This window comes from Plasmodium chabaudi (assembly GCF_900002335.3).
Source record: "Plasmodium chabaudi chabaudi strain AS genome assembly, chromosome: 6".
NCBI lineage: Eukaryota > Apicomplexa > Aconoidasida > Haemosporida > Plasmodiidae > Plasmodium > Plasmodium chabaudi.
Window position 1 is genome coordinate 40,716 of NC_030106.2, and position 21,718 is coordinate 62,433.

The following is a 21,718-nucleotide window of genomic DNA, read 5'->3' on the forward strand; positions in this document are numbered from 1 at the left end:
TTCATATTAACATTTAATATACACACATATAGAAAATGTGGATTTAAATTATAAATTCGCATTAAACTTAATTATTTTTTAAATTTTAACAATTTCTCTTGGTTTGTTGGTAATTATCACTTCTTAGAATCAATATAACGTTATTTTGTCATATCTTACACATGTTCCTACTTATAACTTAAACATATATTATATATTGCATAGTTTGTAATAATATTATATTTATTTCTATAATAAAATAAATGTATTATTAATTAAAACTATAGAATCATTAATAAAATTGATATAATCTTGCTTGATAATTTTAATTCTAATATTACCATATTAAATTTACTTAAGTAAATGTTATAATATGTCATATGATTTTTTATACATACGATTATAATCTTATCACATGTTTAAGAATATAGATAATGAATTTATACCCATATAGCGTATCAATAAACATAATACGTTTTTCGAATTTAGTAAATACTAATTCATTATGGTTACTATTATTATTCTTGCTGATATACCAGTGTATGCTACAATGAAGCAATTAATGCACTCAAGAAAAATACTTTAAAGCATTAGTAATTTTCCTTGATTCGTTGTTTTAATGTATAGCATTTTAGAACATATATATTATTTCGTAATAATTATATATTTAAAATGTAAATTTATAAGTTTGTATATAATAATAACCTAATATAAATATTATTAGTTCAAAGAAAATTAATGTTAATTTTAATTATATGAAGTTTTCACAATAAAGCATTATTTTAATATTAGTTACTGGTAAAATGCTTTACATTCTATATGTATAGGTATAGTCATATAATAATAACTATAGTTCTATCTATCATATTATTTATAATAATTAAAACAAAATATGATATGAAATTTTATTAATATACTCACAATTTATCTTTTAATTATTTTAAAATATAATTTATTTATACCTCAAAACTATAAAATTTAAAAATGAATAGTGATCAACCTAATATTATGCATGTATAGTAAATAAATTAATATATTTAGAACCAATTACTTCCATATAATATTAATAAATAAAATTTATGTGTAGAGAGATGTGTTGGATGTAAATAAAGTTATTGCACACTTTAAAATTGTTTTTTAATAATGTAGATAAACAAAACGGTGTATCCATTATATATGGTCTATCTATAAAATGGAATAATCTAACGTATTTTATATGTATTATAATTTAAATAAATAATTTCTTTTATATCTATTAAAAATAGTGTTAAAGGTTTCAATATTTAATATTGAATAGTAACTAAAATATATACATTAATGACATGTAAATGATGCGATAAAATACCTCTTAATAATACTATCAATATTAAATTTATTAGTTCTATATATATTTCAGTATGTAATAATTGGGACATCTATGTTAAAACACACAGTAAACCTGCTTCACATATCTGTGAAAAAATATAAATATAAGATATATACTTATTTAAATTGATAATATAATGTGACTATTCCATTTATTATTAATAATCTTGATATTTTCATATATGTATTATATATAACCCAAAATTCTTTAAATATATTTTAATTTAGTAATTTTATTGCATTATTATTCTATATTAGTTTATATTTTAAAAATATAAGTTTAAATGTATATAATAATTATATAGAGAAGACAAGTATATCACATATTATAGCGTATTATATATATAAACTAATATGATATTCCTTAGTCTGCTGATTAAAACAATACACTGCTAAAATGGACACAAAATTGGTAAATACAATTTTTTTAAATAAAAATGTTTCTCTTTATACTCCTGAATGTTATAATTCCTATAAATGATCATTAACTTCATTTTAATAATAATTTCTTTAATACACATTTTTATTAAATTTAAAAAAATTTTGTTAGTGCAATTTATTTATTAATGTTGATAAGCTTTTTACCAAGGGAAATGTCAACGAAACACTATTTAATACCTCTAACTTGTACAAAAAATATTGTCCTAATGGAAAATGTAATACTAATTATGATAGAATTGGCGCTTTATGCGAATATTTACTTGCTGAATTGCCAAAATTGAATAACAAACCAAATGGGAGTAAAGATAATGTTAATCAATATTATGAGTACGTTTTTATGTGGTTAGCTGACAAATTCCGTAAGGCAAATAATGAAGGTTTCTTCACTTTAGATGAGTATTATGAGGAGTTTTTAGTTAATCATAATGATAATTTTAATTATTGGTACGAATTGGATAATAAAATGCATTTGAAGGATAGCAATATTATTTTGATGGTTGAATTTTATTATTTATTCACTAATATATGTAACATGCTGTTGGAAAGTGAAAAATCCGAATTAGACCTAAACAAAATTAAGGTGTTTGATAATAATTGTTTTAGAAAGTATTATTTTATTAACTCGAAGGCTTTTAAATGTAATCCATATATTGAATTATTGACTAATTTAAAAAAAAAATATGATGAATATAAAAGCTTAATTATTAAGAAATTTCCCAAAAATGGAAATGCTAACAATTTTTTTTCAGATTTTCCTCCAATAAATAATAGTAATAATAATCATCCAGAACAACAATTTGAAAGTAAAGGGTGTGAACTATTACATGTAATATATCAGAGACCTGGGAGAAAGTATAAACCAAAAAAGAGACAGAAAATGCTAAAACCCCCACCAGATGATCTAAAAATTAAAAAGGATAAAGTAGAAAGTAATAAGGATAAATCAAATAAACCCACAAATAGTGCAGAAAAACATACAGAGCCTCAAAAGGATACGAAGCAATCTGCTAAAGAGAAAGACCAACCACCTGTTAAAAAGGAAATCCAACAACCTACAATAAAGGAAAACCAAACATCTACTAAAAAGGAAACCCAGGCATCTACTAAAGAGGTAACCCAAACACCTACTAAAGAGGTAACCCAAGCATCTACTAAAGAGGTAACCCAGGCATCAGAATCTAAAATATTAAGTATTCCACAAAAAGCTAAGGAACTAGTTCAAAAAGTATTAAAACCTTCACAAAATAGTCAAGAAGCGTCACCAAATAATACCCATGTTTCATTAGATGATAAAGGCACATCAAAAGACATGGGAATTGTATCAGAAAATATTGTAAATAAACAAGAAATCGAAAAAATAAGATCAAAAAGGGATTTACAATTATCAGATATTCCCTCAGCATCGCAACAGAATGAACCGTTACCTCCACCGCCAGAGTCAACTAATGAAAAAATACCAGTAAAATCTGAGAATATTGCAGTGGAATTTACGAATAAAACAATAGAACCTACGAATATAACAGCAGATTTAAGTGATAACTTACCAGATACTGAGAGTGGGTCAGCAAAAAGAACGAAACGGAGTGCATCACAAGACAATTCAGAGAATCAAAAAGAAACCACTAAATCAGAAAACACAGGTTCCTCATCAACACAATCAAAAGATACACAAGAATCGTCGGATTCCAATAAAGAATTAAATATTAAGAAAGTTATAGATTATTCTGTAGATTTTTTCCGAACATATAGTTCACTATTTAATGATACCGTTAATAAAATTGAAGAACATATACAAGAAATAGTGGTGTCTAAGATTAATGATATTATTGAAAAAATTCACAAATATCAACAAATTATACAAAAATTAGGTTCTACAATTGGCCAAATTCAAATATTAAATGATCACCAAAATGGATCTGAAAAATCACCAGATACCCAGAATGAAGTAGAAAATACCAAAGGTAATGAAAACACTGGAATAAATAATCTAAAAAAATCAACAGTTGGCACAAGTAATCAACAAAAAAGCCTAGGAACTAGACAAGGAACCCCAAATGGTGTTTCAGCAGACCAGCGTATTGAATCAGGAAGTCCAGACATTGGATTCAATAATCCAGGGGAGGTGGTAAATCCATCTAAGCAACCAGAAGCAGAATCACCAGCAACTAAATCATCAAACACATCAGTAACTTCGCCATCTCAATTACCATCACAATCAGTTACACCATCAAAAACACAAGCAACATCTCCAAAATCAGTACCACAACCACAACGGGAGCCATCAATAACTTTATCATCTACAGCATCTGGAGCTATTACAACAACATCAACGACTACAACTATGCCAACAGGTGAACCATCTGTGATAACTATTTCATCAATAGAAACCACATTGTCTGGACAAAATGGTGCTTCAAAAAAATTATCTCGAGCAAGGAGATCACTCAATCCTGGAAGTTCAATAAGTACTCCAGCAAATGGGTTAGGAGCTACATCAGATACATCACCATCAGCTACACCATCAATAACAATATCATCTTCAGTACCTGGAACAATTCCAATAGCACCAATAACTACAAATGTATCAACAGGTGAACAGGCTGAGACATCTATGTCATCAATAGAAAACATATTGCATAGTCAAGATGATATTACCAAACGATCATCTCGAAGAAAGAGATCAGCCGCTTCTGGAAGTTCAATAAGCATTTCATCCAGTGGGCAAGGAGTTACATCAGATGCATCATCCAGCATGGAGAAAGGAAGCATAACTGGAACCGAAGTTAAAATTAACGAAAAATCATCAATATGGTGTATAGGATCAAATAAAAAATGTAACATAATAGGTATTGGTATTATAGGCATTTCAATATTCGTTTTTTTAGCATTTATGTTTAAGGTAAATAATATGCAACTATTAAATATATCATTTTTTAATTTTTTCGCAAATGTGTAATTACGCTATAAAAAATATATTATATATTTTTTGCTTTTATTTTAGTATTTATCATTTGGATCGAGAAAAAAATCGAAGAAAAAAAAAATCACGAAAAAAGTTATAAATTTGGTTGATGGAAGGAAAATGGAAAAAACATTTATAAATTCAATTGATAGGGAAAAAAAGTCGAAGATAATTATAAATTCAGGTGATAATAAAAAAATAGCGAAGATAATTATGAATTCCGATGATACAAACAAACCAATAAAAATGGCGATAGATCCATGGGATGAAAAACGAAAGACCCATATAACTATAAATTCAGATGATAATATCAAGCCAATAAAAAAGGCGATAGATCCATGGGATGAAAAACAAATGACACATATAACTATAAATTCAGAACATACAAAAAAATATACAAAATCAGTTATAAATTCAAGCGATAGAAAAAAGACGAACATAATTGCAAATTCAGTTAATGAGAAAATATCATTATTAAATATATACAAATTTATGAAAGCCGATCCTATACCATTTATTAATTTGTTTTTTTTGTTAATTTTTTTTGTTTATAAAAGAAAATACAATTTTTTATAGTAATAAATCCAATAATAAATATTAACTCATATTTTATAAGACCAAAGTTTATATTAAATTTTTATAATACTTTTCGTCTGTAAATATTGATTCGATATATATACCATCTCTGTATGCTTAATCTGGAGATGATGTCTAAATATGCAACAACAAAGGGATATCGCCATTAATATGAAAAGGTTCGTATAACACAATAAGTTTCTTTATTTGATGAAAATAGTATTTAGTAAAGCTCATAATTTATATTGATATAAATCATCTATCTTTATATAAGTTTGAAAAAATATAAAAGACAGAATATAATATATTCAATATAATTAAATCTTAAATAAACCATGATATATAAATATATTTTAAAACACCATTTAATGTATGCTACCCTTTTTTATATATATATTGACTATTTAATACATAATAAAATGATGCCTCATTTAAGTTATAGAAGCTATCTAAATTGATATATTATCATTTATTTACGTAAATATATAATTTTGAATTTTAATAATAATATTGTTTGTTGATAGTGATAAATTATAAAACCGTGTAACATGTGTTTATAACTTTTATATGGATGTTTGTATCATAATAATATTTAACAACCATATATAGAAAAAATATACTATCAAACTATAAAAAATTATATTTAAACACCAAAAAATCTTAAACATATGCTAATATTTTTAATTATATTTACTATTCTATAGAATTTTTTTTTCTTTTAAAAATAAAAAGAATCAATAACATAAATAAATGAATAAAAGGCATAGGGCTTAGCCGCATTTGTTTGTATATATTGAATAATAGTGTTGTTTTTTCTTTATCGTTATAATTTATAATTCTTTTTCTTGTTTTTCCTTTATCGTTGGAATTTATAATTCTTTTTCTTGTTTTTTCTTTATCGTTGGAATTTATAATTCTTTTTGGTGTTTTTTTTTTATCATTGGAATTTATAATTGTTTGTATAGTTTTTTTATCATCAATGGAATGTATGTCTATCTTTTTTGTTTTTTTTCTATCAAGTAAATTTATAACTTTTTTCATTTTTTTTGTTTTCTTTGGTTTTTTTGTCCTCTTCCATGGAAAATACTAATATAAAAGTGATAAATATATATAATTTTTTGTTGCATTTGTATATGTGTAGTGGCGAACATATTTAAAAGGATATATATAATAATTGTTTTATTATTTACCTTATATATAAATACCAAAACAATAGGTATTGAAAGAGCTATAACTCCAATTTTTATCCTATTACATATAATCCTATTACAATATACTGATTTGGGTCCATGTAGTTTGCACATAATGCTGTCTGAGAAGTTCTCTGGGTGCTTGAATGGATCGTCAAATTTTAATGTATTAATTTGATGTGGCTGTGGTTGATTATCAGAATCATTTTGCTCAATATTTAAATCTGGCCATTCAAAATCTATAATTTTTGGTTTCACCATTGGATATGATAAATCATCTTCTGGAACATATAATTCATCGACGATGTTTGGGATGGAATTTTCTGAAACAAATAAGGCATCGACGATATTTTGGGGGTCATTTTCTAAATATGCATATTTGTCCTCAAAAAATGATAAATCAGCATCTATGTAAAAAAAATCGTCCTGCGCATCTGGGTATTCAGCCTCTGTATCTGGAAGTTCTATCCCATCAAAAACAATTTCGGCGTCAATCTCTATGTCTGGGACTTCTACTCCATCAAGAAAATCATGAGGTTTATAATTTGTGATTGTGAATTCATAATCTGGAACAGTGATTTCATAATCTGGAGTAGTAATTTCATAATATGGAACAGCGAATCCATCTAAAAGTATATTGTTTGTTGGGTCTTCTGTAGTTTCTTCGTTTTGTTGTGGTTCTAGGTCGTTTGTTGAATTTATATGCTCACTATTTGGCACATCATCCTGCGAATCTGATTCATCCAATTTGGATTCGATAATTTCTTTTATTTCTTCTATCTTTGGAATTTCGGGAAGCTCATTAGTTTGAGGTCCCATTACCTCAACATAATCCTTTTTAAAATCATTATAAACATGTTCCAACATATCATATAAAGCACGACAATGGCTATCTCTGGTATCATTACCGCCATAGTTACTATTTTTTTTTAATATATTTTCACCACAACTTTTAACAGATTCATAATAACCCGTGAAATCTAAGTCATCAATATCGTCAGCATCATTAGAAAATATTTTACACATTTGTTTAAATATTTTATAAATATCACTCATATGTTCAATATTAATATCGTTATTAAGCAAAAACATTTTGGGTTCAACATATTCTTCAATGTCATCGTACCATTCACCATTTATTATATAATTACTAAAAAAATCATTTAAACCAATGGATTGGCTATTTTTTTCATTTAATTGCTGCAATTTATAACTTATCCACATCAAACCATAATGTACATAGTTGCCTTTCTGATTTTCATGCTCCTCCTCAGATTCAACATTATTAAATAATTGCGTTAATAAATATCCAAACCCAGCGCCAATTTTATCATAGTCAGTATTACAAGTCCCATGTTGTCCATTATTTGTAGGGCAATAAGATTCGTATAATAAGCTTGCGCCATTCCCTAGATTTACTTCGTCATCACCATCTGGTAATTGCATATATAAATTACCAAATATTTCACACTAAAAATTAATTTTTAAAAATTTATAAAAAAAATATGTGTTAATGATAACTTTATCAAAATATAATTTATTAGTAATTTATAAGAAATTAAAAATAATAAAAAATATATACCACATGAGCGGACATAATGAAATTTTATTTGGTATCTGTAATATGTTATATTATTTTTAGTGTAAGACAAATATAATAAACCAGAGTAAGCGATACAAGCACTTTATCTCTATATGCAACTACTGTATTTAGTTAAATTAATATTTTTAATATTTAAATTAATACGTATAATAATACAATGTGACAAATGGAATTTTCTGTATATGGCTATTTAGCCAAATGATCTTAAACTGGAATTCGTTTGAAACATTTTTATTTTAATCTATGCAATTCAATTTATACATAAATTAGAAATTTTTAATAGTATCCGTTATAATTATATATTTATATACGAGAGATGTATGTATTTCCTATATTTTATTAATAAATAGCTTCGAAAATTTACACAATGCAGATATGTATTATTTAGGAATTATTATATCAGGTTTGTTAAACATAATTGTTTTATTATTTATATAATCTATTATTTTGTATAGAATATTACATCTTTTGATTGTATTTATAATAAATATAAAGCAAATTGTTAATTTAAATTATAATATTTACAAAATACGTTAAATTATTCCCTTTTATAAATGGGTTATATATAATTGATACTCCTTTTATTTATCTACATTGTTAAAAAACAATTTTAAAGTGTGCAATAACATTATTTACGTCCAAACATTTCTCTACACATAAATTTTATTTATTAATATTATATGGAAGCAATTGGTTCTAAATATATTAATTTATTTACTATGCATCTATAATATTAGGTTGATCACTATTCATTTTTAAATTTTATAGTTTTGAGGCATAAATAAATTATATTTTAAAATAATTAAAAGAAAGAATATGAGTATATTAATAAAATTTCATATCATATTTGTTATAATAATTTTTATAATAATTAAAAAAATTAGGTATATAGGATTAGGGTTATTATATGCCTACACCTATATATATATATATATAAGTAAAATATTCTACCAATAACTAATATTAAAATATTGCTTTATTGTGAAAACATCATATAATTAAAATTAACATTAATTTTCTTTGAGCTAATAATATTTATATTAGGTTATTATTATATACAAACTTATAAATTTACATTTTAAATATATAATTATTACGAAATAACATATATGTTCTAAAATGTTATACTTTAAAACAATGAAGCAAGGAAAGTTATTAATTGGTTTAAAGTATTCCTCTTGAGTCATTAGTTATCGCATTGCATCATACTGTGGTATATCAGTAACAATAATAACAGTAATCATAATGAATTATGTTATTAAATATGAACAAGTATATAATGTTTATTTGATACGCTATATGGATATAAATTCATTATATATATTCTTAAATATATGATAAGATTATAATTGTACGTACAAAAGATCGTATGAAATATTATAATTTTTAGTTAGGATTTTTTTAATGTACTAATATTAGAATGAACACTACCAAGAAATATAATATTAATAATTCCATAATCTTTGTTAAAAATAATGTTTTTACATTATAAACCAACTAGATGGTATTACAAAATATTCAATACATAATATATTTTAGTTTATAAGTATAAAAGTATATTTAAAATGGTAACTCATGTTGCTTCTCGAATTAATTCATTACTCTAAACAAAGTATGAACACAATTCTAAAATTTTAAATTAATATATTTAAATTATATTTATTTGATTTAATATTTAAAATATATTTCTTGATCATTTATATATTAAATGTATCATAAGGGTGAAAATATAATATACATTTTATATATACTAGCTATTATCCCAAAACTCATTTTATTTTCATGACCTATTTTAATTGGAATAGCTCGATTAACATAATTTGCATATTATGTTTTTTAATTTTAAAATTAGATAATATATGCACCCAAAACTATTGATTAATTCTATTTATATATAAGGAAATATTAGGAAATAAGCAAGGTCATTATACGTTTTAGAATGAGCTTATAATATATATATTGATTAAATATAAATGCACCCATTATATCATTTAATTAGAAAAAATAATATTGAATTATTTATTTATTAAATATTATAATTTAAACAAAAATATGTCTTTTCATTTATTCGAAATAATATTAAATACCAATATATCATGAGGAATAATAGCTTATATAAGCGCATTAAGGGTGTCTAATGATGATACACAAATTTTTTTTAAATTATAGTAACAATAGATTTCCAATATTTATATTTTGGAATTCCGTTATAAAAAATCGATAGACTTATAATTATAAGGAGATATATTTGATTTAAACGATTACAAGGTTATATAATTCTATAATTGGTTTATACCTGTTACTATTAAAAATATTGATTTTGTCTGCAAATTGTATTTTACATCTAAGACAAAAAATATTTTAAACAAATCAAAATTTAAGATAATTAAGACAATTTTGATAAATAATGTAATATTAATTTGGTAATAATGTTTCATTATTATTCTATATTTATTTAAATAACAAAAATAATAAGGATATGCTTAATTTACGATATTAATTATGCATATAAATTAAGTAATTGTATGACTTGTTTGGCACGTATATACATTTTACATAAAATATATAATGATGTTAATTAATATACAAATTAAAACATAACTCAATTGTAATGGGCATGAAATCGGTAAATATATTTTTTTAAATAAAAATAATTTATTATATTCCATGTTTTACATGACCTATTTATTATAATTAACTTCATTTTAGTAAATTGCTCGTTAATAAGCATTTTATTATTTTTAAAAAATGTTTTTAGTGTGAGACATTTCTTGACGTTGATAAACTTTTTATCAACTATAAAGCAAATGAGGAACAATTTAACACAAGTTCTGGATTATACTATCAGTATTGCCCTGTAAAAAATGGGCTTAGAACATGTGGCACTGATTATGAAAAACTGAGCGCTATTTTTGGATATGCACTTATGGAATTAGCAAAAAATCCTAAGATGGATCTATATAGTGAATATGACCCAAGTATTGCGTTTTTAGTTATGGGATGGTGTCATAGATTATATAAAATATCAAAAGGTCATAATTTACCCCTAAAACATTCACTTGAGAAATATTTAGGTAAATCTACAGGAAATATCAATTATCGGGGCATATTAAATAATAAAACGTATTTAATGAATTCTAGCATTGAGATTATGAATATGTTTTATCTTTTATTTCAGCAACTTTGTGAAATAATTAATACATATGAAACAAATAAATTACAACCATATCAATACATAAACAGTGCTGCTCAATTTTATATTATATATAATAAATTTTCTAATCTTGTTAATCAGTGCGGTCCGTATCTTCGGTTGTTGAATCATTTAAAAACAATATATGATGAGTTTATAAATGCTGTTATTAAATACAATAATCACGACCAATCCTTACGTAGTCGTCTTATAGGAATTTCATCGATAGATAAAACCAAGTTTGTTTCGGAATTCAATAGTACGGGATGCAAGCAAGTGAATCAAATGCTAGAAAAAAAAATATCCAGGCTTAAAAACGAGGCGCAAGAAGAACAAGATGAATTAAATGCTTTAATGGAATTATTAGTTTCTGATGATGCTGATAATGGTGGTGATGACGAAGATGCCGACGGGGTTGATGCTGTTGATGGTGGTGAAAAGGAAGGTGATACTATGAAATCTATAGATAATACAACACAAAATCATGGAACTGATCTAGGAAATTCATTGGATCAATCAAATGAATCACATGATGACCAAAATCAATCACAATGCGACACAAAAGATAATACAGATGATTTGAATGGCAAAAAAAAATCAGAACACAAACCAGAACAAACTTTAGAAAACAGCCAAAGTTCAGATAAATCACCAGAAAATCCATCAGATGAACAACTACCCAAAGAGACGACACAAGAAAACCAAGATACTACAAAAGAGAGCAAAGATTCTACACAAGAAATCTCATTGACGAAAAAAGAAAGTATAGTAGAGACTCTAAAATTCATTAAATCTCCAATTAGTTTGTTTAAACCGAATTTCTTATCTTTTTATAGCACTCTTGCTGATATTGGCAATAATTCCCATGAAAAAACATTACAAACTTTACAAAATACTTCTTCGAAACATTCTGAGCTTGCTAATAAATTTAATAATCCAATTAGTCAGCCAGATAAAGAAACCGTTACACCTCCATCAGGTGATAATAAATCTATGCCAAAAGATTCAGGAAGTGATCCACCTTCCTCTGATGATCCATCAGTAAATCACCCACCCCTGCTACCAAATTCACAGCCAGAACCAGAATACCATTCCAATGAAGATAAAGAAGAACCATCTAATGACGAAAAAACGGATGAACCATCAACAACTCCTCAAGAGCCACCAATCGATTTTATCAATACATCTTATCAAGTAACTAAACTAGATAATTCTGGAAACAATATAAATGGAATTATATCGGAAAATGTAAATTCAATGGATATACTTAAAAAACACAAATTAATTGCATTCTCAGTTATAGGTATTGCAATACCCATCACTTTAGCTATTATGTACAAGGTAAATAAAAAGACAGTTATGAGGTATGCATTTTTAAAATATTTCCTCACTATAAAATATTATATACTTTTACTATTTTTATATTAGTATTTATCACCTTGGCGGACAAAAAAATCGAAGAGAAAAACAAAAATGAAAAAGATTATAAATTTGGTTGAGATAAATAAAACGAAAAAGACAGTTATAAATTCAATTAATGGTAAACGACCAATGCAAATAATTATAAACTCATCTACTAAAAAAAAGCAGACTAAAAAGTTTATAACTTCCGTTTATGGGAAAAATTTTCCATTATTAAATATATATAACCTTATGCAGGCCGATCCTGTACCATTTATTAATTTATTTTTTTTGTTGATTTTTTTTGTTTATAAATGAACTCGGTATTCTATAGAGTTATAAATTTAATTAACTTATATTTGAAGTCAAATTTAAAATATATATAAATTTAAAGAATGCTAAATAGTAAATTTGTCATTGATATAATTAATTTTTATAAATGGGAACCAAGTTAAGGCTCTATTTCATGTTTTATAATAAAACATAAAATAAATTTTCTATATGATGGAATTCTCTATTATAACTGAATTATAACATTTTTTCCCTTTAATTATTATTTATAAGAGCCAAAATGTTCTATTGTTTAAGTACAAATGGTGTATTAACATTTGTTAAATGAATATGACAAAACAAACTGGTTCTTATTAAGTGCATTTCATTTGTTGGTTTTATATAATAATAAATTCGTAATTTATTACAAATTTTTGGTTTTATGTGTATTGTTCGTTGTGATTATACGGTGTATACTTAAAAAACTGAATGTGTTATATGGTTTTAATAGAAATAATATATTTCATGTTGTATATTTTGAGATATATTATATAAATAAAATGATTACATACCAATCTATGAAAAAAAAAAATTTACAAAAAAGTGGTAAATAAAATGTAGAATGTTATTAAATAATATTAATCATTTGAGAATAATAAAAACAAAAATGTATTTAGATGAAAATAATAATTTTTGTTAATTGTTTTTCATATGTTTGCATATATTGATTTACAATATATATGTACATAGTGTTTTATTGCTATAATTGATATAATTAATTTTCTTGTATCCCAAAATTATAAAAATGTAAGTTCATAAAGTATCAAACATGTTATTAAATGGGCTTTTAAATTATATTAAAGACCTACTTATATAAAAATATGCAAAAAATATATTTGAGTTAGATCTGTTGCATAAAGTTGTTTGATTATAATTAAAATAATGTATTATGTACGAAAATTGGATGCTACTTGAAAAAAATATAAATATAAAATTTTATAAATTGTATATATACATCTTCGGTCACAATGTTATTATATATTTATATGAAGATATATGCATATAAATTAGTGGAATATTTTATTTATATTTTAAATACTAAAAATAGTTTTGATATATTAAATATAATTGTTCAAATAAACAAAAAACAATCATGAACACATACACACAATTTTATTTGTTTCGAATAAATTGTTATTATTTATATTAAAATTTAAATAAATTCTTATATATACACTATAATGCGTTTTTGATATAAATATATACATTAAATGTAACCACAAATAAACATCGTTTAATAAAAAATTTCACATTTGTAATATCATTCGCATAAAATATTCATGTTGTATTTTAATCATATTTAAATTGAAAATATAAATCAAATATAGGTATTATATTTTACAAAATATTCTTCCTTTATGAGAATCGATAATATTAATATTCATTTTCTATTTATGTTATAATAGTCTTCATCTAGGAGTTTGAAATCGTGGAGTATGATATATATATTTTTTTATTTTTTATAATGTATTATTATATATATTTAAATTATTTTTTCTATTATAACCACATTTATTAAACTTTCATAGGAAAATAAATATTATTAAATTATAAAAAATTAAATAAAAATATAGCTTAAAGCCCTGCCATATAATCTTCTATATGTTTCTATATACTTAATGCTGTCATTTTTTCATCGACGCAATTTATAATTATTCCGATTGGTTCTTTTCGATGAATACATTTGGAACGCCATTTTAGGCTTTCTTTTGATCACTCAAATTTATAATTTTTTTCATGGCTTTTCTTTTCGTCTTTTTTCGCCATACGGGTGTTAAATACTAACATAAAAATAAACATATATAATTATTTGTCTTTTTATGCACTCAAAAAATATGTTGTAATGTATATTTTTTAAATTTATATTTTTGAATTGTAACACTTACCTTATATGAAATTCCTAAAATAATGGGTATTAAAATTAATGGGACTGCGATGTAGGGTAGTTTATTTCCATTATTTATACTTGTGGGGGCTATTGGTTGACCTGGTAAATTAGCTTTGGTGAGTATACCTATTTCTGAACCATCACTCGAATGATTCTGTGCACCAACCCTGGCTTGATACTGTTCCTCTTGTTTAAAACACTCGTGATTACAATCAGATAATCCTTGTGGCAGCTTCAATTCTGGAAGGTTATATTTTTCTTTAATTTTATCATAATCGTTTTTTAAATTTGTCAATACACTACAATATGGATTACAAATCTCTCTCCAGGGTAAATGCAGAATACATGCGCGATACAAGCCAGAACATTTTTCAGCACTCTCTTGACAGTCACTGGAGTGTGAAGAGTCTTTACATTTATTAATTGTTTCACATATTCCTTTAAGGAAATCATAAAGATGCTTCAAATATAAATAATGAATTCCCATAATTTCTTTTTTTGTTTCTATGGGTTCACTATGTTCTCCAAACCAATTATTTTGTTTAAGTATGTTATACATAGTATATTTTTCAATTTCTATAGTCGAATTTTGCGTAATTTTAGAATTAAACCATAAAATAGCGTATTGAGCAAGTTTATCACCCTCTGGATTTTCACCATCAATCTTCTTAAAATATTCTAGCAATGCCGTAAAAGCAGAGCCAACTTTTAACCCATCACTATCACATTGTCCTTTTCCTCCATTTTCACTGGCAGGACAATAAGCATCGAATATCTTATCCTTAAACGTATACTTTTGAGATTCTGAATCAAAGACAACATTTTCATCAGCAAATTTAATTCCATCACACTACGAATATATTTACGAATTAAAAAAAAGAATGTATTAATATAAATGCATTAAAATGAAAATTAATATAATTTATAGGCGATTCAGCATATTAATCACATGTGAAGGCATATTATATTTAACAAATTTATATACCAATTCCTCAGACATTATAATGGCATTTAATTATAAATATTGGGATTAATTGTCACTAGACTAATTTTATATAAAACGTATAAATATTACACCTAAACAAATATGTGTTACTTGTAAATATATATGTGATAAAAAGGGAATATTAAATTTCATTTATGTCTATTTAGCTAAATTTCATTATATGTAATATGTTCAAGCATGCTTAGTCATATAATATAATAAATAAACAAATATATAATATTTTTGTCAATATTCAGAATATTCCTATTACATAACTTTATAACCTTGTAATAGTTTAAATAAAGTATATCTCCTAATTATTATACGTTTTCACATAGAAAATAAAAATGTATTTTTTTGTTTTTATAATAAATTAATTTAAAAAAATTGTATTAGTATAAATATTTAAAGAACCAAAAATAAATTGCTACCCGAATTGTTCAAAAAATGTTTGTGTCTCATCATTAGACACCCATAATGCACTTATACAAGTTATTATTCCTCGTGACATATTGATCTTTAATATTATTTCCAATAAATGAAAAGACATTTTTTTGTTTAAATTATAATATTTAATAAACAGATCAATATTATGTTTTCTAATTAAATGATATAATGGGTGCATTTATATTTAATCAATATATATATTATAAGCTCATTTTAGAACGTACAATAACCTTACTTATTCCCTAGCATTTCCTTATATATAAATAGAATTAATCAATAGTTTTTGGTGCATATATTATTTAATTTTTAAAATTTAAAAAACATAATATGCAAATTAGGTTAATCGACCTATTACAATTAAAATAAATCATGGAAATTGATTAGTTTTGGGGTAATTGTTAGTATATATATAATGCATATTATTATTTTCATTCTTATGATCCATTAATATATAAATGATCAAGAAATATATTTTAAGCATTAAAAGAATAAATATAATTGTTTTCGTATAATTTAATTAAATATATTAATTTTTAAATTATATTCATATATTGTTTGGAATAATGAACTAATTCGAGAAGAAATATAATATGAGTTACTATTTTAAATATACATTTATACTTATAACCTAAAATATATTACATATTGAATATTTTATAATATCATATCGTTAGTTTATAATGTAAAAATATTATTTTTAACGAATATTATGAAATTGTTAATATTATATTGATTGATAACTTTAATATTATGGAACCATAATAAAGTATACTTAGCTAATAATTGTAATATTTCATTTGATCTTACATGAATACAATTTTAATCTTATCATACCTTAGGAATATATATAATGAATTTATACCCATACAGTGTATCAAATGAGCAGAGAAATATGTTCGTATTTAGTAGCATACTAATCCATTATTATTGCTATTATTATTATTCTTGCTGATATACCATTGTATGCTACAATGAGATAATTAATGCACTCAAGAGGAATACATCAAAACAATATATAAAGTTTCTGTATTCCATTGTTTTAAAGCATAATATTTAAAAATATATATTATATTCTGAAAATAATATATTTAAAATATAAATTTATAAGTTTGTATATATAATACCCTAACATAAATATTATTATTTCAAATTAATATTAAATTATATGAAGTTTCCACAATAAAACAATATTTGAGCATTTGTTATTAGTAAAGTATTTTATTGATTATATGGATAAGCAATATAATAATAACTCGAGTTCCATCAATCATATTATTTATAATAATTAAAACAAAATATTATATGAAATTTTATTAATATACCTATATTTTATCTTTAACTATTTTAAAATATAATTTATTTATGCCTCAAAATTATAAAACTTAAAATATTGTATATATATTTCAATTTTTATTGTATTATTAAAAATTGTAGATGCATAAAATCCCTTTTATAGATAACGTTGTATTGTCGAATCTCGATCGATATTTTGTGAATATATATTTTATGATTACCCATTATATATTGTAATATGCTTAATTAATATTAAAAATATGCCCATTAACCTGAAGGTTTATTATAATGTAGATATATATTCCAAATGAATCGAGTTATATATTATAACTTCATATATAAGATTATTATATTTTCGGTTACAAAATACAATTTAAATTAAAATAATAATGATACAAATAATAAGTTTTACTAAGTAATATGTTTCATGAATAAAGAAACATATTGTGGTATTCATGATTCGATATAGTTATGGGCTAGCAAGTCTTATATAATAAATAATAAGGGCTCTTATATACAGATAGCCAAATATTACCAATAAAATATGAAGTTATAATATTGCCACATTAAATATATACGAATGTATTTGGTGAAAATATTATACTTTACGGAAATATATGATATGCGACCTTTTTCATATTAATGGTTGTATCCCTTTTTTTGTTGCATATTTAGACATCATAGCTAGACAACCCACACGAGTGCGTCACATATATTTAATCAACATTTACAGACAAAATATTATCAATTATAAACAAATTACAATATACCCCGAACCCTAACTCAAAATGCAGATTCAGTGAGCGAAGCAATAACCCATAAGACATAACCCTGACCTATGATACATAACCTTGACCCACAATACATGAACACCTCGGTACCAAGAATATTATAATTAAAAACTAAATTAAATTTATGTATGCATATATATTTCTTGATTTTACAACAGTATGCTTCATTAATTTTATATTTTATTTATTTGTATTTTTTTAATTTTATATATACTATGTTTTACTATCAAAAAGAAATTTATAATTTGTATTAATTTATAAAAAAGCATGGGCATCAATATTATTACCAATAAATAATTTTTATAAAATTAACAATTTTGCTACAAAAATCTTAGTAAAATTTGTATTAAAAATGGCAAAAAATCACAGAATGTGCGATTCTCATAATATAAATTTAATCACACAATTGTTATGATGACGTAAAAAGTACTGTTATTATAGTAATATTAGTAGTATAAAATTAACTGGATTCTTAGATTAAATTAATTATTTTAATATTAAAAAATATAATAGACATGCTTTATATCAAAAACCATGCATTATCAAAGAAATTTTGTAAAACACATGGAAAAAAATAGAAAACATTTATTTTAATATAATTATTAATGTAAGTATATATGTATTCATACGCAATGGAATTTTTTATAAATTTTAAATTGATCTTAATCAATTATAAAAATATAAACCTAGCGTATTCATAATGTCGTATATTAAAAATATAATTTATATAATATAATTAAAGTTATTTATTTTTATGTATTGTAATATTAATGAAATTATGGAACCATAATATTTTCGATATCCGTTATTCATGAAAGCTTATGCTATTGACATCGTTTTGTGATTGAATTATTTAAATCAAAAATATATTAAACTTATAAACCTGACAAAAGCATACATTTTTTCGTTTAAATAATAATTTATATTTTTTTATGCTTTATTGGAGAAAATTATTTGTTTCAATTTTAATTATACTTGGGATATTTTTTGAGTTGTTAATTTTTAATTAAAAAAAATACTAATATCGTTTTTAATATTTTGCTTGTAATGTTCAAAAATGAATAAATTTTATATTCAAAATGCTTTTTTTCTTTTAAACATCTTCGTATATTTTAATAGTGAAATCCTTGCAACTGAGCCAGTTCCAGGAAATTATACACCACATGAATCAACATATCAGCATCCTACGTAAGAAAAAACAACAATATATATAATATACTATATATTTCATTATGAAAACATTAAATATAAGCCTGTGCAACAATATTATAATACAAATACAATACCTTTGTTTTTGTACGCATTAAAAATTTGTCCATTTTTATCAGTGATCATTCAGAAAAATTATTTGAAGAAAACAAGCACCTATTATGTACTGATCCCGAAGAAATAACAAATGCGGTCAATCTTATGAATGAAGCTCTAGTATATTTAGTATACTATGCTAAAAATGATAACGATTATGAATTATGTCAAACAACATATAGTTCTACGATTTCATATAAAAAAAAACATGAAGGCAATACAGATGTTTTAAAGGCTAATTTAAATTTTTATGATTCCAATAGGGTATCAATTAACGAACAATATTAATGTTATAAACCAAATAAAATCCAAAAATTATTATAATTTATATACATATATTTCTCTTTGTTTCCATTAGTATGGTGAAATGATAATCAAATTATGGGATCCAGATATCCCCAATTTGTTCAATAATGGTTCTGTTAAAAGTATACAAAACAAAAATAATTAGTCAAATTAACATATTATTGTTTCTTTTAGTCGAAATTTCGTTATTTATTATTACCATTGTTATATGATACTATTTATCGTTTTCCATGCCTTCAAATTCATAACATGTTATTTTACATAATGCAAAATTATTATTTTTTTTAAAAGTTTCCCGTGTGTACAATCCAAATTTAGTAATAGTGCAACAACGTTACGCAGAAGATTCTAGAGGCCATCAGAAGTATTTTTATGCTTTAGCCAAAAAAGCTCAAGTACGAAAAAATTTCCTATTCTGTTTTGTTATAAATAATATTTCTATATTATTATACGAAATTTATTCAAGTACACTTTTATTAATTTTGTAGATATCAGAAGACAAAGCAATAATTGTCATGACTTCAGCAGATATAAATGATCACAACCCTTCCAGGAAAAAATATAAAAACAAGATCATAAAAAATGCCAATTTATTTAAAACTGACATTGATTCTGAAGAGGATATTAGAAAAGGAAAATTAAAAAAAATATTTGTTAACATAGCTGGATACCTCATTGAAAAAAAAGCCGATAATCTTGATATCACCTATATCGAATCTGTAAGCGATATACAAATTTTAATAACATGATAATTCTTAACAATTGTTTAAATAAATGTACATATTTATAATATATACTATAATTTACAAAAATTTTAAACATTTTATATATTCATCCATTTATTTTTTTTTCTTAGATCGATGGGCATTCTTCCATTTAAGAAAAATGCATTGTTGGAAAAGCTTTAGATTATTTTTTCCTTCACGTATAAACATATATTTCATATATATTTTTCAGTACCATAATATTAGAGATTTATGTTAATAAACCATTCGTAATGTATGTTTTAAATTACCATCATAATTTGTTTTTTTGTTTTGAGAATTTTTTCTTTGTATTATTTGTTTATGTCTTTTAATATTCGGATGCATTTATATGCATTAATTTTGTGAATACTACAAACGTAAGTATTATAATTAATGAAAAATATTTCTTTATGGCAATATTTTCATATTATTGTGATAATTCATTTTTTATACTCAAAATTGATAAGTTGTTTTTTATTTTACTATTTCTGTGGCTTTAACGGTTCTTATAAACCAATAATTTTCATTAAAAATTCTATGATAAAACAATACTATTTTAAATTAAAGATGATTCACTAAACAATGATAATATAATACTCGTTAATATGGAATAATAAAAAGACATTTAATATAATTTTGTCTTTATCCTTTTCGTCGTTGATCCATTTTATTATAATATAAAACCGTATATCCCCAATTGTATCTTTACAAAAATATATAATACTGGTACCTTTATAATACACTATTTTATGCCATTGATTTATTATTCATTCAATAAACATATATTTATATATCTCTGTTAGAAAATACCATTATATCTTTATATAATTTTTTATTGAATATTTATAGAAAACAATTATATATAGCATATAATAGGGATATATAGGGTTATTTCTTATATTTTTTCAATAACAAAT

The 21,718-nt window shown here is 23.6% G+C and overlaps 5 protein-coding genes across 5 annotated transcripts; 3 read left to right on the forward strand and 2 right to left on the reverse strand.

Annotated features, from left to right (window-relative positions):
* Positions 1 to 1,741: 1,741 nt before the first annotated feature.
* Positions 1,742 to 5,323, forward strand: PCHAS_0601100 (CIR protein; the record flags this gene model as incomplete). Its single annotated transcript, XM_016797413.1, has 3 exons — positions 1,742 to 1,756; positions 1,895 to 4,684; positions 4,787 to 5,323. The coding sequence occupies 3 exons, from the start codon at positions 1,742 to 1,744 to the stop codon at positions 5,321 to 5,323; spliced, it is 3,342 nt and encodes a 1,113-aa protein (XP_016653371.1).
* Positions 5,324 to 6,016: 693 nt separating this feature from the next.
* Positions 6,017 to 8,110, reverse strand: PCHAS_0601200 (CIR protein; the record flags this gene model as incomplete). Its single annotated transcript, XM_016797414.1, has 3 exons — positions 6,017 to 6,409; positions 6,514 to 7,983; positions 8,096 to 8,110. The coding sequence occupies 3 exons, from the start codon at positions 8,108 to 8,110 to the stop codon at positions 6,017 to 6,019; spliced, it is 1,878 nt and encodes a 625-aa protein (XP_016653372.1).
* Positions 8,111 to 10,727: 2,617 nt separating this feature from the next.
* PCHAS_0601300 (CIR protein) lies at positions 10,728 to 13,028 on the forward strand (the record flags this gene model as incomplete). The annotated part of the gene is made up of 3 exons (XM_016797415.1): positions 10,728 to 10,742; positions 10,875 to 12,650; positions 12,738 to 13,028. The coding sequence occupies 3 exons, from the start codon at positions 10,728 to 10,730 to the stop codon at positions 13,026 to 13,028; spliced, it is 2,082 nt and encodes a 693-aa protein (XP_016653373.1).
* Positions 13,029 to 14,737: 1,709 nt separating this feature from the next.
* Positions 14,738 to 15,928, reverse strand: PCHAS_0601400 (CIR protein; the record flags this gene model as incomplete). Its single annotated transcript, XM_016797416.1, has 3 exons — positions 14,738 to 14,821; positions 14,927 to 15,778; positions 15,914 to 15,928. The coding sequence occupies 3 exons, from the start codon at positions 15,926 to 15,928 to the stop codon at positions 14,738 to 14,740; spliced, it is 951 nt and encodes a 316-aa protein (XP_016653374.1).
* A 3,573-nt stretch (positions 15,929 to 19,501) lies between these two features.
* PCHAS_0601500 (fam-a protein) lies at positions 19,502 to 20,935 on the forward strand (the record flags this gene model as incomplete). Its single annotated transcript, XM_016797417.1, has 6 exons — positions 19,502 to 19,632; positions 19,773 to 20,013; positions 20,108 to 20,177; positions 20,347 to 20,450; positions 20,544 to 20,774; positions 20,912 to 20,935. The coding sequence occupies 6 exons, from the start codon at positions 19,502 to 19,504 to the stop codon at positions 20,933 to 20,935; spliced, it is 801 nt and encodes a 266-aa protein (XP_016653375.1).
* Between the last annotated feature and the right edge of the window lie 783 nt (positions 20,936 to 21,718).